At 36.9% G+C, this 18,587-nt stretch overlaps 1 protein-coding gene across 1 annotated transcript in view; it reads left to right on the top strand.

Annotated features, from left to right (window-relative positions):
• LOC131064925 (AUGMIN subunit 6) overlaps positions 1–18,587 on the top strand; it is an 85,532-nt gene continuing 66,945 nt past the window's right edge. Inside the window, exon 1 of the mRNA XM_057999269.2 lies at positions 1–497. Within this exon, the coding sequence (XP_057855252.1) occupies positions 234–497 (264 nt within the window). The 5' untranslated portion in view covers positions 1–233. The remainder of the gene's footprint in view (positions 498–18,587) is intronic.

The following is an 18,587-nucleotide window of genomic DNA, read 5'->3' as shown; positions in this document are numbered from 1 at the left end:
TTAGAGAAAGACATGACGTCCTGTCCCATGTTTACCATTATTTCTCCACCTTGGGCGGTACATTTTAAGTGGAATTTCTGGGAATTTGAAGATATACTCGTTCAAACCTCACTCTCACTGTGCCATCAAAGTGAAAGAGATGTTGATTTAAAGCCGGCCGGGGGCAAAGTCGTTTGAGAGTTATAAGGGAACCTCTCCAGCGGCAGGGGGAAAGAGATCCGGTGAAAATCGAAATGGAAACACCCAAGGAGAAGGAGAAGGAGGAGAAGAAAGAGAAGGACAAGGAGAAGGAGCGGGACAGAGAAAGGGAACGGGAATTCGAAATGGAAGCGGCCATGTACACAAATTGTTTGCTTCTGGGGTGGGATCCAACTGTTGTTGGAGCAGGGGGAGGAGTGCCCAAGGTGGGATTGTTCAGGCATTCCAACCCCCGAGTGGGAGAGAATTTGCTCCATTTCCTACTCTGCGCTCTCCGAGGTCCCGTGCAATCTCCCAAGGTAATTCTGTCACTGGCTTTTGCTCTAGCCTTGCTACATTTCTCGTTGTTTACGTGAATACCAAGGTTGGGTTTTGGTGGGGCGATTCCTTTTGTAATTCGTTGTAATCTTCGGACCACTGATCTGGCCTAGGCCGGGAACTGGTTTCTAGACCCTGCTGGAGAATTTTTCCCTAATCCAAATGGGCTTAAAGTAACCGCCGGCACGATGTTAGTGTTTGCGGTTTTGGATGACACGATGCTAGTGTTTGCGGTTTTGGATGCCCCAAATAACAAACGACGACCTTGCTATCGAACATCTATTCTGTGAACATCCCGTTATCATTTGAGCCCTGAGTCTCACTGGCTCAAAATAACAGTAGTTTCATAGTTTGCCCCTTGGAATTAGCAGAATGTGTATGCCATTAGGTATCTTTTTTTAGCTAATTCCTGAAATTTGAATTTCTGCACTTGTAATGCACGTTGTAGGGCAGGTTCCTTCCGTTCTAACTCTTTTATTGTGTTCAAATGTCTTTCTTATCCTCCATTTGGCTGGTGCGAGGCCATTTTGTAGTTTAGGTTTGGATGTTATGTAAACTTTTTCTTAATCCACTGATTCTTAATTTTCTTCTACCATCTGTAAACCAGGAGTGTTTCTGGGATCAATGGATTCTACTCGTTAGCTTTTCAATTCCTGAAATTATTGCATGAGACAGTTGCTATAGTGGGCAAATTTTGCCCGCTCTCTTGTATTTGCAATGGATTTCTAAACTAAGTAGTATGGCAACTTCTGATTTGGATCCTTGACCATGGTTTTTATTGGAGATTGCATGAAATTATTTTGTTCATTCTTTGGGGTCCTTGATAGTAGGCCGTTATGTTGTTTTTCAATGGAGGCTGTATCTATTCTTAATTCCAAGGCAGAATTATCTATATTAATTTTTAAATTACCTGTGAAATTACTTAGTACACTGAGGGGTATAATTCACAGTTATGGCTGGTTGGTGATGGTATGTAATGCCCACAAGTGGTTAACGAATAATGATTACATACATGATATCGTATCAAACATAACTACTAATTTTAATTAAATTATTAATTGCAAGTTTGGCATTAAAAATTAGTTAATGCTTAACAGGAGAGGGCGTAATAGCTGTTTTTGTATGGTGCATGTTGGGATAAGGAGTTATATTGGTCATTTAAATTTGTTAATTACATTAATTAATCATTTTATGTGTTCAAAAAAGATAGGAACTTGTTAGGACATTAGCTCAGATATTTTAAATATATTTATCTGATAAACATAGAAGGTGCCTTGAGTTAGATATCTTTGAGACATTTTTCAGGGAGATATATTTAAGATATCTGAACTACTGTAATTTAAACATTGATCACGAGTTAAAAGTTTCAAAAATCCAAGTCTTGCTTGATTAAGATAAATTAAACACACACAATCAAAATACAACATAATCAGCATATTTCAAACAACATCCTCACCATTGACTTGCCTCAGATTACATACGATCCTCATGTATTTGAAAGGGAGAAATACCAGCCTTTTGTAATATTTAATTGTATTGAAGTGTTTTCCTTTTGGTTTGCTTCACATTGGGCATGCCATCCTTATTGTCGATGTTTATATCATTTAAATCATCATTTGTAAGGGTGATGAAGTTATATAATCCTTGTCAGGAATTTTTGAACCAAATGAACTCTCAATTTCAAAAGTTTTGCTTAAAGTTCAAGTTTCTTACATAAGATTCTCTATCAGCAGTGATATTTCTATACCATGTAGGACACGATTTCTCAAAAGCCTCTATTGATTTCTAACTTTGATTGGGCATACCTAGATCCATTCTGAGTAATAGATTTTGTCATCCAAGCCCAACCACATTGTTTGATGTTTTCCTAAAACCTATGTAGAGGACCAAAATTACTTGGTCCACAACATCCCCAAACCCCTCACCACCTTGCAATTGGTTGTAGATTGTAGCATATTGACATGTATATCATTGGTTAGGGATTATTTTCAACATTAATTTCCAGCTTTGCAGCATTTATTTAAAAGCAGTTTGATGCTTCCTTTTCTAATAGGTTACCTAGTGTGTTAAATTTCTCTTAGATGGATACTAGTATTCGACGAGGCCCACCCTTCGGTCCCTTGTTTATGTCCTTGTATGCTAGTCTGTGTTCCCATACTATTTTTCCTTTAAACTATGCTTTTGATAAAAGCATATTGTTGCTCGTAGGCATACCCTTTCTTTACTCTTGCATATCTTAATCTCCTAAAAAGGAGATTTTGGTGGAGCATTCATTCCTAAGGATTTGTGGGTAGTTTGTCTTGTATATCTAAGCTCCTCAGAAAGGTATTTCAATGGCACATGGATGGATACGTATATTTCAGGGCGAATCTTGATTTTTTGCAGCTAATGCAATTGAAAAACACTTGATTTCCTTGTAATCTTTAGTCTCCAAAAAATTGACCCTTAGCAACATTTTTCAAACTTGCCTTACCCACTAAAATTCATCTACTTTGCATTGGTAGGACTAGCATCACATACTTTATTGAGTGAATTGAAACACTCAATTATAATTTATATATATAATTCCAAGAATTGGAACTAGATATTCTTTATAGAATAAGTAAGAATCATGTTTGATTCCTCAAGTTTAACCCAAAGGATTAAATTGGACTATTTGTGGACATCCATATATCAATATAACTTTGATATTCCCATAATAAAAGAAATTAAATTGACATAGTTGCTGGACAATTGAGTGGTAGGTGATCAAGAGTCTTTATTTCTTTTATTAGATGAGTCGAGATGGGCTAAAGTGTAGATTGTGAACACAGTATATTTTTGTGACAGCCATTTTTGGTCTTTTCAGCTTCTTGCTTTGGTTTAATAGCATTGGTATTGCCTGTGTAGGTATCATTAAATCCGTACTATTTGTTGGTGTGATAAATCAAAAAATTCAAAGGTATATTTTTTGATTTAAGGTTGTTTTGTTTTTTATTGATTTTTTTAAAGTGTAGCCTATGTAGGTAGATCTATAGTTGATATAGATTGTATGCAATCGGCATAGACTTCTCAAGGTTGTGGTTTTGCATGTGCCCACTCGGTATTTTGTTGGTGCTTAATGCCGATCTAGATGGTTAGCACCTTGACACTACAAATAAACAACCAAGTGCTTATCACCTAGCCAACACTCGCTGACTATTCATCACCATTGCTGCTTTTTTTTGTCACTATGCCACCAAAGCCACATCTTTGCTCGAACTTAGCCCATGGGCCACTTCGTTGGTGTGCCTTTGGAATAGTATTGTTGTGAACTATCTCTAGCCCACAAGGAGCATTTTTTTACAGACATAACTTTTACCCACGAAGGTCTTTTTTTGTGTTCAAATAGGTGTTGGAAAGCTTAATTTTGAGCACTTCATAGTGGTGTAGGTGATATTTCAAATTTTGCTTCAAATACCTAATGTTTCAACTCAATTAGTCATGGTGGAACACCCATGACTGCTAAACTTCTCATTCTGCACAACTATCATGCATGAAAATTAAAAATGAGAAAACTACGAAAATCTAAGGGGCTTTGGCAAATGTTAAATGAAAAACCACCTAAATACACTAAGGAGTTTTAAAAAATTTCTTACAAGAATAACTTAGATGAAGCCATGGGGTTCACAGGATTACATGTATTTGATAATTTGTTGTTTGATATTGAGAGTGCACAATACCCAAATGAATTTCAAATCTTGCAACTTGGGGTAGATTAGACATCACTCTCTCCAAATGATTTTCCTACCATTCAAGATTGTTTTGCAAAGTTCAAAATGGTTTTGTCAAAATTGAAAGGATGTGGACATGATAAAATTGATAAAGAATGCATCTTTTTGATTATGTTGAAATTAAACGGTCCGTGTTAGGTGTTTTTATCTAACTTTTATTCTATTGTGGATGCCTTGGGAAGAGAAATTAAGATGCATAACTTTGAGTTGTCTTTTTGAGTCTTTGTAGGGAGTAGGCCAAGTTGATTTAGGTGGATGCACTTCCTAGTTCTAAAAGCCAAGCTTTGGTGGCCTAATATTCCAAGGGTTGAGGAAAGAATAAGAAGCCGCCTAAGATTGATTGTCCTTTAGGTAGTGAGTCTCCCTCGAAACGGAAGTAAAAGAACACACCCAAATTCAAGTTCACTCCTTCCACTTCTTCCAAGTCTATTGAGTTTTCCTTGGTCATGATGAGGTTCATTGCTTTAAGAGGTTAGGAGCATTGGAGGAAGCCATCTGGTGACACAATATTTTTCTGCATATTGTGCCCAACTCTTCTTCCACAAGCAAATGTTATGTTTTTATTTTACGAGGTTTACATTAATCGATAGGTAGATAGATATTTGATTTAGGTGCTTCACTTCACATATGCAATTCACATGATCTACTTGAGTCTCTTTTTATGATAGTTGGACTTCTTAGATCGTTGTAGGTAACTTTTCCTAGATTCTATTTTTGTGGACATGCACTATCAGTTGCAAGATGGTTGCATAAAGGATGTTCTTGTTCTCTATATTTATATGAACCTTCTTTTTATGTATCAGATTTTTCATTTTGGGGATGAGAAGATAGTTGAGTGTACTCCCCATCATGTGGTTATTCGACAACTACAAGATATTGAGAAAGTTTTTGCTTTAGGGATAGCTGATCATGATGCTCAATTGTATAGGTTTGATGGATTTGAGTCGACATCAGGTTCATCTCTTATAGCACATGTCAACTCATTAAATAGGATTTGTTATGAATAGTTTGGTCACTTTAACTACAAGCATCTTTGATAGTTGAGCACATAGGACTTCGTTGTAAGTCTTATGAGAATTTCATGCATAGAGGGGGTTTGTTGAGGTTGTTTTCTTGGCAAATATCATTAGGATCCCTTTCCTACGGGTAAGGATACTCATGCTAAGGCACCCCTAGAGTTGGTCTACAGTTCTCTTTTGTCATTTCTAACTCCATTTTTAGGGGCCAAGTATGTGTTCACCTTTATTGATGACTTCTCATGACACACATGGGTGTACTTGCATAAGTACAAGAGTGAGGTTCTTGCCACCCTCCAGACCTTCAAAGCATTTGTGGGGAACCAATCAATCAAGTCTCTCTTCAATGGATATGTACAAATAATGGGGGGGAGTATGTGAACTGAGCATTTCAAGGTTTTTGTAATCAGTATGGCATTCAACATCAACACATTGTTCCTTACGCTCCTTAGTAGAATGGTGTGGTTGAGAGGGAGAATAGGACTTCACGTGAAATGGCCAATTGTATGTTTCAGTCTAGGTCCCTTTTGGGCTGTAATAATTAATTGTGCTAACTACATTCAGAATTGTATGCCTCACAAGGCAATGCAAATTGTGACTTCCAAGGAGGCTTCATCCCATGCCAAGCTTGATGTTTTCTTTTTCAGAGTATTTGGTAGTGAGGCTTGGGCATTCATTCTAGATGGCCAACATAAGGCAATGGGGAAGATGAGTGAACGTTTGATTTTTGGTGGCTATTGCGAGTATATGAGGTTTTAGAGATTGTTTGATCTACTTGGGATGTGAAGATTTATAGGTTGTTTGATTTTATTACTTGGGATGTGAAGGTTTATAGGTTGCTTGGTCCTATTTCTTAGGATGTCTACTTTCAAAAAGATGTTTAGTTTGATGAGTTCTTCACATAGATGGATACTTCATCCCTTGTTCATCATTACCTATCTTGATCCATTTCCTCCTGATGCAGAGCCCCGAGGAACAAAGGCTTCTCACACAAACTCAATCCACTAGACCCTCAACTAAGGTCTCAACATTCACATGGATTCTTGGACAACCCTGACAACAACATGAAAGGACTCCTCTACACTCCCCTTTGCTCAATGGGACCCCACTATATCCATGAACAACTCATGGAGATACAAATTCTCACATCAAGTCTATCCTTGACACTAACTCTCTTGTAGCCACCTATGGCTAACTTGGATTACAACACATCCACCATTGCAAAACATGTATGGACGCTATAGAACCTCTTGTCTAACCCTAGAGACATTGACTACAACCAAAACAACATCCTTTTGTCTGTACAGATGCAATCAAGGTGACTGCCCTCTACAAGACACCTACTCCTAGTAGCCCTGTTTTGAACTCTTAAGGCAGAACTCAGAAATCCTCCTAATGATACCACAGACTCTTGACACTTTTTGATGCCTCCATTGATGACACAAAACTCTTCCAAAACTTAGAACCCAACTCTTGCATTAACTGGGTCAAACGCTGCTGCTACAGGATGCCTAATAGGGCTTTTAGGCCACTTTTACAAAGCAACCACACTCCTAAGGTCTGATCCAAAGACACCAATGGGTGGAAAAGGTCTGCACACATCCCAAAACACCAAATCCACAGTCATATAGGGTCCAACACACTTAGTTTTACCCCTGCACAATTTTGAGCAGTCAAAACAGGCTAGTCACATGAAAATGCCTAGCCTAGGGCTTGGTCCCATACTCCACCAGTTCAACGGCCCACTTAGAGACTTTGAAAATCCTAAAATACATTGTCTCCCCTACCATTCCTCAGGATTTGAGCCAATTTGGCTGGAGGAATGTGGGGTTAAGAGTGCATTTCCTTAGAAATCCTGGTTTTGGAGGATTTTCAGACCGCCTGTCACTAAAATGTGGATATCTTGCTTGTTATTCAGTCTTTTCGTGCCAAATCAAAACCAAATGAACATCAACACATCTGCCTATTCAAATTAGTGGTTTAGACTATACATGGGGTCTGTACTACAACCGTACAAGATACTGTTACAGCAGATTTATGTAAATTTCTGAGTGTTTATTGAAATCTGATCACTGTCTTACATCCAAACTTCATCATCATCATTCTTCTCAACCTTCGAGGCTTTAAGCAAGGTTTCTCCAACCTCCTCAACCGACTCCAACTGAAATTTGAATTAGGTAGCCGTTGGAGGGAGATTGGTTACAAAGTGACAACAAAAGTTGTCATCAAATTTGACAACTTTGCACAAGCTTCACAATCTATGACTTGTGCCTATGTAATCTATTAGGACACATCATAAACTTGACAAATAGGCCACATAGAAGCCAACATACATTGCTTGCCTCATTTAGGCATTTTGGATGTCATTTGACCATGGTTGACCATATAGGTCCTAGGAAGTTCACACTACAAAAATGGCATCAAAGCCTTACATGGCTGATCAAAACAAAATGAATGGTCTTGAAAGACCTTATTACAACTCAAAAACATTCAAAGAACCTATAAACACTTCTAAGAGCCTTCATTGTTCAAGTGGTCTTCAAAATCTGCAAGGTGCTCTTGCACCACCTCCTATTGCACAGTCTTTGCCTCATTGGGCTTGCACCACTCTTGAGGATGTTTTACCTCTTGTTGATGATCCCATAGATACTTGCTGCACACATTCATAGACTTCATGAATTAGTCTTTTGAGTCATGCAATTTTAGCTGATCCTTAGAAGTTTTCAAATGCTAAAGGTATTCTTGAGTGGGATGGCACTATGGTTGAAGAGTATTCCCCCTTGATGAGGAATCATACATGGAAATATTGTTCCTCTTCCCAAGGGCACAAAGTTGGTTCAATGCAAGTGGGTATACCATATCAAATATGTTATAGATGGTTCTATTGAAAAGTACAAGGCATGTCTTGTTGCTAAGGAGTTTTCTCAAATTCAGGGTATTGACTATTTTGAGACCTTTGCTCCTATTGCCACGATGGATTCCATTCTGCTTATACTTTCTCGAGTTGTATCATAAGGATGGTTGGTTTTTTTAGGTGGATGTGAAAAGTGCCTACTTGTACAATGATCTTCATGAGGGGATCTACATGGAGTAGCGTCTTGGTTTTGTGCAAGACTCTTCCTTTGTTTGCAAGTTTTGTCACTCATTGTATGGATGATATGTAGCAGATGGTTCTTTGAAAAGTATGAGGCACATCTTATTGCTAAGGGGTTCTCTCAAGTTGAGGGTATTGACTATTTAGAGACCTTTGCTCCTGCCATAAAGATGGATTCCATATGTCTTGTACTTTTTCTTCCTGTATCATAGGGATTGTTTGTTCTTTAAATGGATGTGAAGAGTGCCTTCTTGCATGGTTGATATTAATGACGAGATCTACATGGAGTCTTCTTGTTTTTGTGTAAGACTCATCCTTTGTTTGTAGGTTTCGTTGTTCATTGTATGGATAACTATTGGCTTGCTTTTGGATTCACACATTATTATTTTGCTCCTATAGTTTAAATTTAGAGAAATGGAGTGGATCTTTTGATTCTTGTATTATATGTGGATGATTTGATACTCACGGGGATTTCCACTTCCACGATTTAGACGAGCATTGATGGAGTGGTTTAGCATGATAGATCTTGGTCTTTTGCATTCCTCAGTGCTCTTTAGGTTCACTAGACTTTTTAGAGGATCTTCATTTTTCAGCAAAAGTGCGGTCTTGACTTGCTTCGTAAAATTGGCATGGCTAATTTAAAGTTTGCTCCCAAACCATTTTATGTGTTGTATTGTCTACTAGTTGCCGTACTTCTACAATTGATGCTATTTAGTATTGGTAGTTGGTTGGCAATCTTTTGTACTTGATATTTCGGTGGACTTGTTGCTCGTTTCTCTGAGGAGCCTCATGAGTCATTAGAAGGCAGCCAAACGTATCTTGAGGTATATATAGGGCACATTTCATTTTGGCATTCACTACACTTTAGGAGCTTCTAAGATTGTGGGCTTAATCGATTTGGATTGGGCTGGTGATGATGATTGAAAATCTACTTCTGGTTTTGACTTCTACCTTGGTTTTTGTTCGATTGCATGGTTATGAAAGAAGCATACAATTGTTGCATTATCATCCATAAAGGTTTTGAGTTGTTTTGGCTAGCTAGGAGATTCTTTAGCTTCAATAGTTGGTGATTGAGTTCAAGTTGCCTCTCGATCATCCCATCACTCTTTGGTGTGTTAATAGAGTGCCATTAACATTTCATTCAACCTAGTGGAGCATCAACAGACTAAGCTTATTGAGATCCACATGCATTTCATCAAGCAACTTAGCTAGGATATTCTCAACTTAGGATATTCATCAAGCAAGTTTTAGACTTTGTCACTAAGCCTTTGTAATCATGTTGTTATCTTCAATTGTAATTAGTGCTTGGGGTGAAGGAAGTTCTCCTTGGGGGGTCTTCTCAATTCTTTCACTTTTTCATGTTTTTTGTCTTTTATAGAGGAGTCTTTTCCCATAAGGCTTTTTCCTTTTCTTTGCTTTCAAGAGATTGTTTGTACAAAGGTACCTTAGCATGTCTTGTTGCTAGGACCCATCCTTGCATCCTCACATTTGTTTGTTCCTCCCTAAGTTGCATTTAAGGGGGGTGTTGATGTGAACGAGGTGATTTCCCTAAGTGGTTCACTTCTAGGACCCATTCATACTTATGTTGTTAAGTTTACTTTAGGGCACTTTATGGTACACTTAGGATTATCTCTTTGTGTCTCATTGCATATCTATGTTTTCCTAGTTCTCAACTTGCCTTTATAAGCAAGGCTTTTCTTGTACATTAAATATCTTATATCTTGCATTTCGTATCATTATTGGCAGTATAACATTCTTTGTTGCTTTTCACCTTTGTGTGGAAGGTTATTTGGTGTTGCAAATAGATCACTACTCTTATGAATCCTTGTGGTGACTTCAACAATTTTATCAATCTCCAAGTAAAATTAAAAGTGGCTCACTTAGGAGGTTGAGTGGCCTTAATTGTAGTTCTTTTTTTGTTGTCTAGGTGCATAGTACCAATAATAATTAAGTAGTAGATCATCCTCTAATGATTTGATGATAATTTTTAGTTAAGAAGCTGAGCAACTCTTCTTTGTTTAGTTTGAACCCATCCCATATGGAATTGCTGTATCATCAAAAGTCAGCTCCTCTATCATTTTACACTTAATTCCATTAGAGTGGAAGTCACATTTGCATGAAGCAGCTTGCTTGTTGGGTTTTGAAACTCGCTTATTATTCTTCAAAGTGCCCCATTATTGGTAGGTGATAGCTAAACAATTTATTTAGATTTAGCTTTACAGTTTTGATCCTATTCAATAAAGGTGGATTTCTCTTTTCAAGTTTATTTCATTCCATTGGAACACTTTTAGAGGCTTTTTTTTGATGCCATGCATATTAGTTTTAGGAATAATTAATAATAGTTTACTAGGAAAAATTAAAAAGGTTACAGTTATGGGAAACACTGGTTTTTCGAGATGTTGGATTCAATACAGTGTGGAAAACTCTCTACATGATATTTTATACATAGAAAATAGAAAAAAATAAGTTTATAATATCAAATGTTATGTGCATAATCAGTATTATGACAAACGAGAATAAAATAATGCTACATAGTTCAAAATATCATAGTGAACATCAGCCCATAATAATTTTTAAGAATTAGAACCTTCTCTTTTTGCTTCTTATCAACCGTAGCCCTATTTAGGAAGTTGGTGGTAACTCTTTGAGTGGAATGTCATAGTCCAGCCCATTATAGAAATACCATCAATGAATAGGGTAAAGTTTGAAAAGTCACAACTTGGTAGACTTAATTATAACTTGAACTCAATGATCTGGCCAAATTATAAAACTTGAATTGCTTAAAAACCAATTAATGCAAATTACAGTTACAAAACATATGAAATGAATTTGTTTAATGTTTGGGAAGTGTTTTCTATTAGATTTAAATAAAAGAGTATAATATCTCATATGTGCAAATACAGTAACTAATAATATGAAATGAATGTCATGAGCAAAAATTATAATTCGATACAAGTTACAATAATTTATAATTTTCTCTTCCCACATATGCCTGGTGATGGATGGTGTCCTACTTGATCTAGAAGGTTTTGACTCAGCTTTTGGATCACCATTACTGTCAATAATGATGTTATCTAATCTAGTGCCTTTTGCTTTTGCTGCACTGTTTTTTTTTTTGCTTCTCAAAATCATCAATCTTATCTTTTGTAAATGTGGGATCCCCATCTTAGATAGTAACATTTGCTGTCTTAACTTCCTAATTTCAGGCTGGTAATAGTATGTTAGGTTCTGCTCTTAATTTCTTTATTTTCTGATATCTTCTTTTTGCATTTCTATTCCTAATTGATATTCCCCTTTCTTGCTCCAGTCTCAACTCTTATTTATATCATATCATACCTCTATGAAGAGAGGTGACTGACTAAAATATATATCCCTTCAAAATAAGATGACTGTTCATTACCCATTTAATGCACCCTTTCATAATAGGTCGGCCCATAGAATAAATTAAATAAAATTTGACATAATTATTTCTGATAAAGAAGTTGCTAAACTTGAGGTCAGTCAGCATGAATAAATTGTTATTATTTTATTTTCTTTGCATCTAAGTTGGCTCTGCTGTGTCCATTCACTGGTAATTAAATTATTCTAAACTATGTTGTTCTCATTATTTTATCTCAATACTTATGTATCCCTATTTAATTTCTTCAATCTGATCTGAAGGCCGTGTTCTTAGTGGGGCATGGCACTTTATAGCTTTCCCATCAAAAGAATTGAAGTTGTCTCTGAAAAATAATGTCGTTAAGTTAGAATGCCACTGCATGAATAGGTTGGTGGTGTTGATTGTTTCACTTTCAATTGATAATGTTTCAAATGGGTTTGAGTTTTCTTCTGTCAACCATGTTATGCATTTAGATGGCCTTTTCAAGGTAACCCATTGGGTTTTTCTTCCCGTCCGCTAAGCACAACATTTTAACCAAAGCCTCAAACATCTACAGACAAATTAAAGTTGCAATTAAAAAAAAATGTTAAAAGAAAAATGAATGATATCTAGTAATTAAAATCTAGAAAAAGTGAAGTGAAAAGGATACAATTCAAAATTCAAATTGAACTTGTGACATCATCAATTTTTTATTTTGTGATTGTCTCTCCATCCATTTTCTTTGAATAAGAAGAATCCATCCATTGTTGAATCACTAATGTTTGCATTAAAGATGTTTGCTGTGCAAGGTGATGAGGTTAGTCACGCACTGTGTAGTACTTGCTAAGCACTCAATTGTGACTATAAATGTATTTGGGATGTTCTTGGTGTCTTCACCTGATCACGTTTGCCAATGTGCTCCAATTAAAGATCAAGCAGTGTGCAACACAAGGGCCCCCAAAAAGTGTTGGGTTCCTCTCCTCAGAAGCTGCTGTATTATGCATCACAACTTGGACCGCATTTTTTATGCCAACCTCTATGACAAACTCCTCCAACAATGGACTTAGCTTCTCAACTTTCTTTACCATGTTAAATGTGCTGATGGATCTCAAGAAAAAGCATTTGATCATTTGAAGCTACTCTAACATCAATGAGGGCCATTCTTTCTATTTGTCCACCCATCTGATAATATAGTGCTTCCATCCTTTCACTGATATTTCTTTTTCTCTTAAACAGTCGTTTTTCTATTTTTCACTACTTTCTAGAGGAACAAATCAGTTAAGTCATGTGGACAAGGCACCTTAAACCTTTCCCTGCAAAGGTCAAGGTTGTGATCAAATGCTCCCATTATAGGCTTCTCACCATGTTGAACAGAAGGTGGTTGTAGTACCAAACATTCCAACAGGCAATGCTTTCTTTGTCATGTTTCTCTTTGTTCCAGCCTATACCTTCAAGTGAATGCTATGAACTTAACATGTTCCATTGAATGAAAAATCCCCATGGCTGCATTTGGATGGAGCTCGATGAAGTGGATATGGTCGATTTTGTGGACCATGAGAGGAGCTGACAATCTCTGTATATGTTTCTGCCTCTAAGTCCCATGTCATATCGGGATTCATCACTGCAGAAAGGCTGCAACTGTTTTTATCTTCTTCAATTGTTCTTTATCAAATTGAGGGCTGTATCCACTTCCTATACAATTTTCGTCTCAGCATGTAGATACAATTTGACATTGTGTCCAACAATTCGTTTGAGCTGGTACTTGGGCGATTGCTGTCTCCATATACCACAATAATAATTGCAAGTGATTGATCTTGGGGTTGCTTTGTGTTGACGTGTATTTTGTACACTATCAAACACAGAATAAAATACCCAAGGGTACCTTATCCTCTCTTGAGTAAAGCCTCTGAATGCTGAAGATATCGCGAAAAGGATCAATCAGGGTGACTTCAAGGTTCTTTGTTGTAGGATCTCTACGTGTGGATAAGCTCTTTGTGGTATGATGTGATTTTGCTGGAATCACAAGGGGACTTACACTTCAATGACTTGAACGTCTGATTTGCTTTGAATATTGCTGGAACACAAGATTTTACCAGCTTTGATTTGAAAAAAAGAAAAAAAGATGAGGGCGAGGAAAGGATCTAATCCTAATACTAAGAATGTAGGAGCAATGAATGATATTTGATGAAATTCTAACTAAGTCTTGTTTTGACATCATAGGACCATCTCCACAAGGTTAGTGTGATCTTCGAAGGAAAGCTTTATGATGTTCAAATCATCACTACAGGCATAGACACCATCAGGTTGATGCATATCAATGATGAAGCGACAATTGAAGTTAAGCTTAAGCTGAATGATTCCAGTTGACTACCCAAGGCAAGTCTGCAATCAACAAACTGCTAGTAGTATACGAATTTCACCATCAATCAAGCACATTTCTTCCACTCATCTAATAATATGAAATCAAATATGAGAAGTATAGAGACCATGCAAATTGTCGAATCGACCCATAAATTTCACCATTTCTTCAATGAAGTTTGACAAGTTTTTTACAACAACATCTTGGCAACAATCTTTGCCTTCTCTCTCTACTCTACTCTAATTGCTATTCTATCAACTGACTAATCACCTCCTAACCATTCTCTATTCACTAACTCCTCTCTAACTCCCTTTACAAATGAAGAGTCGGGGCTTATATAGTGCCCACAATACAATTCGATGGCTCAGATGAATTTGAGATCAATGGCCAAGATTCAACAATGAAAACCCTAATTAGGGTTTGTTACAACCATTACATAACATTTAATGCTTGACCAACGATAAAATTACATTTTAAGGACACATGTCTTCTCTGGAAAATTCGACCAATGGATAGCTGGGGTAGGTACATCGAAGTTTGTGCCACCTCCCATGAGTTAGGTACATTGAATTTGGACATGCTGAGGTGGACCAACCCGACTGGAGGAGTGATGACTGGGATGCCAACTCGTCTGACACTTGGTTGATGCCAATTTGATGTTGCTGAGAAGCTAGCTTTAATTAACTCTTCTGGAACTATCTGCTCCTTCAACGAACCCTTGCTCTAATTTCTCCCGTCTTTGATGCGCAGGATGATGATGTACCTCGCCTTGAAATGCTGGATTGGAAGAAGTCATCCTGATTGATCCTTTTCGCGATATCTTCAGCATTCAGAGGCTTTACTCAAGAGAGGATAAGGTACCTTTAGGTATTTTATTCTGTGTTCGCATGTGCGTAAAAAACACATCAACACTTTGCTATGCCATCGTTATAAGTGGCATCCTTGTTTCAAATGCTTTGGCCTCTATGTCTTAATGCCAATAGATACAAATTACAAAGATTTTGCATTGAAAAAAATAAAAATGCAGAACCTGGCTTTTTAAAAACAAAAAATTCAGAAATGTTGAACACTAGGAAGGGTGGATTAATTTGAAGGCTTGTAAAACACAAATGTACTTGTAAAATCATATTTCTAACTGCTTGGAAAAATTAGAAATGTAAAACTAATAAAGCAGAGAAAAAAAGTGCCTGGAAGATCTTTGAAAATCTGAAATCTTGTTTCACAATTACCTGGAATAGCTATATGAAGAGCTCAAAGGCAATGATAGCTGCACGAGTGAGAAGTGAGCGTGTGAAGGGCCTAAAAAGAGAAAAGACCTGCATTGTAGGTGTGTTCCATGTGAAATCCTTATTGCAGACTTGGACTTGTCAAGTACTCAGGGTGAATTTGAATTTGCAACCCCCAAGATTTACTCACAAGTGGGTGATTAACTTGATGTCAATTGCAGCTCACTAGTTTCTTGTGAGCTTTAAATCATGTGATCATTTATCCTTCACTTTTCTTTACAATCAAGCATATTTAGGAACATTGCCTCTAGAGGGCACACTTCTGTAACCTTTTTCCTCATGTGAAGTGATGGACTCCCATTTTTTGCCAAGAATTCTTGTTGCAAAGCATTCTTCATAATTGTTTTCTCCTTGGCCATAAATGTGGTTAGAAACCTCTGTAACTAGGTCTTGCATGCTTTTGGAGCTTTTTGGTGGCCTCTGTCTAACTAGATTTGTGACTTTATTAGGTTGAATAGAAGCCCGTTTACATAACTGCATTCACCATTCAACTTTTTAGCCATCTCTCTTGACTCATTGTTGAATCCCTTTCCAATGTGTCAACGTCATTTGTTCTCCCATGTGAATGTAGATTTTCCTCTTCGGTTGAAGAAGTATGAGTTGTCCATTTAAAGGGTAATGAAGGGGCTGTGCTTGGCTTAGTACTTGTATGTTGGTTGTTTGAGGGCTTCCTTTCCAAAGGATGGGAATGACTGAGCTCTCACAGCTGCTGCATCTGCATCTGCATCCTCTTGCTCTTCTATATACTCCATGTTTGGATTTTTATGTTGCTTACCAGCTTGGTCTAGGTTATGCTTTAATTCCACATTTAAGAAGCACCTAAAAATGGGATTTAACCTGACCAAAGGAATTCTTGTATGTAATCTTCTGCTTTGTGCATTTACATATAAGAACCTTCACCTGAAATGTGCTTCACAATTGTTCTATGTATGTCTCTAAAGAGGGGAATAAAGGTCAATTTGAAGTGTGGTATTGCATTTTGGCCTTCCTCCTCAGCCAAGGAGCTTGAGATTGATGGTATTGTAGAAATATTAAAAACATATCGTGTCTGCAAGGTGTTATAGATTAAATTTTTTCTTAAAACCTTCAGAGGTTGCCATATGTTAATGAAGTATTAATAAAAATCAGACAATGATTAAAAAAACCAATTCAATTATATAACAGAAGAAATCAGTTCCACATTTCTACATTTTTGTAATGTTTCTCAGTAAATTTGGGGGCAATAGGCTAGAAAATCCTAAAGATGTGTAGAAAAGACCTCCCAAAGATTGTGGGTTAATCTTAATTTTGATGGAGATGAGAAAGAAAGTTCAGGATTAAGAGGAGGGATTGGGATTTTCAGAGATGGTGATGGACAACGTGTTTTAGCCAACTTGGACGAAACACAAATAAAAAAGCAGAAACAATGGGTTCTTTAGAAAAAAAGAAATGGCAGAAACTTGAAGCGGAATGGGAGTCAATTCTAATTATGAAGCAGTAAGAAGTGCCAATGCATTGATGATCAAATAAACATTATGCTTCAAGAAATTCGTTGAAATGGTAGAGCCAACACAAACCAAACTAAATTACACTATTGCTGCACAAAAATAAAGAAAGATATTGATCGATTGAAGTTACCAGATGTTTTTCATTACATTGCATTTTGGCTTTATAAAGCCAAGTATATTCCTGTATAAAACTACCCAAAACAACTACAGGAAACTAATTAGTAATTTCCAACTAATTATTTTTTTTGTCTACTAACCATAAACTGACTCCTTTATCAAAAAAATTTATTATTCATTTTAATCTAAACTAAAAACTAATCAAAGATGTAACAATCCAACATTACCCCCCTTATTACATCAATCGGAACAAAGGGTGGAACAGTGTTAAATAGTTAATCACAACAACCCTTCTAGAAACTTTGATGAAGCACCTCTAACAATTCTCCTCGTTCACGTAGTAAACACCAAATTAACTCCCATCAACAGATCTCTTGACTTTGAAACCTGCAAAATATTTGTACAACATGGGAGAACATAAAGTGTCCCCATCTGCCTTGCACAATGAGAGATCAACTTTCCTCTGAAAGTCTACATCTCCTCTGAGTGTGTCAAAATCCCTCCTCTAGTGCTGCACATGAAAGAACAACTCTCCTTGAGTCCACATCTCCTCCCAAGTGTGTCAATATCCCTCCTCAAGTGCTGTCCCTCCTTTGCTGTACAAACGAACTTCAACCAATGTAGATACTTTAACTGCACCCATGAGAAATCTCAAGAAAAGCCGAGCTCCCGCTTGCTCCATGGAGACAGATGTGAAATGGTGCTTCTCATGCAGTATATCATCTATGAGTGAGAAGCTAGCTTGAGATGATAAAATACCTCCAGCTTCCGATGCTTCCAATCTCCAATATGACCTTGTTACACTCTAACTTTTAGAAGTTTTGAATGCCCTCTTAGGTATAACACAGGTGAGATGAGTATAAACACCATGTTTAAAACAAATGAGTGTTGTATTCAGTTGATCGTGTGCTCTTTTACAATATAAGTAAATTATCCTTATATATCTGTTTACAAATAATTTGACTTTATTCACAATACCAGAATAACACTAATTTTAAATTACCACCTTCAATAATATGCTTTTTGTAGTATATGAAAAAAATTACTGAAGAAATTATCGAACTCCTGTCTTTTTGGCCTATGTAAGATAAATGTCTAGCTGGGCTATTCCAACAGATAGAAGAAACCAAAGGAATGCCTAGAGTTCATGGCCTTACACTTTCTTACACCCTTCATTGCTTTGATATCTCTGTAAATTACTCATATCAATAACACTTTATGATGACACACTGTGATAAACCCTAGACCACGTCAATCTGTTCTTACATAGAAGAGTAACACTAGATCACACGCTTTATAAAACTTTGCCATACATATTATATGATATGTCTGCAACTGCCTTATTCCTATGCTCCCTTCTCTCCGAACCCTTTATTCTATAGCATTTAATCACCAATGTACGGTCATTTGCATATATTCAAGGCTGCAGTAAATGATCTTCTATCAATAAATGCAAGCAGTAGAGGTCTGTCAATAACGATAGAGAGCAATGCAAACAGAAACCCTGGCCCACTGTAATCAACTTCAATAAATTAATAAAAATCTCTCAAATCCAATCCATCCATGCTCCACATTTTTATCAAGTTGTTACAATATTTTCTT

The sequence above is a fragment of the Cryptomeria japonica genome, chromosome 1 (assembly GCF_030272615.1).
Source record: "Cryptomeria japonica chromosome 1, Sugi_1.0, whole genome shotgun sequence".
In the NCBI taxonomy this organism is placed as follows: Eukaryota; Viridiplantae; Streptophyta; class Pinopsida; order Cupressales; family Cupressaceae; genus Cryptomeria; species Cryptomeria japonica.
Note: the sequence above shows the minus strand (reverse complement) of the source record. Positions and strands in the feature narration are given on the sequence as shown.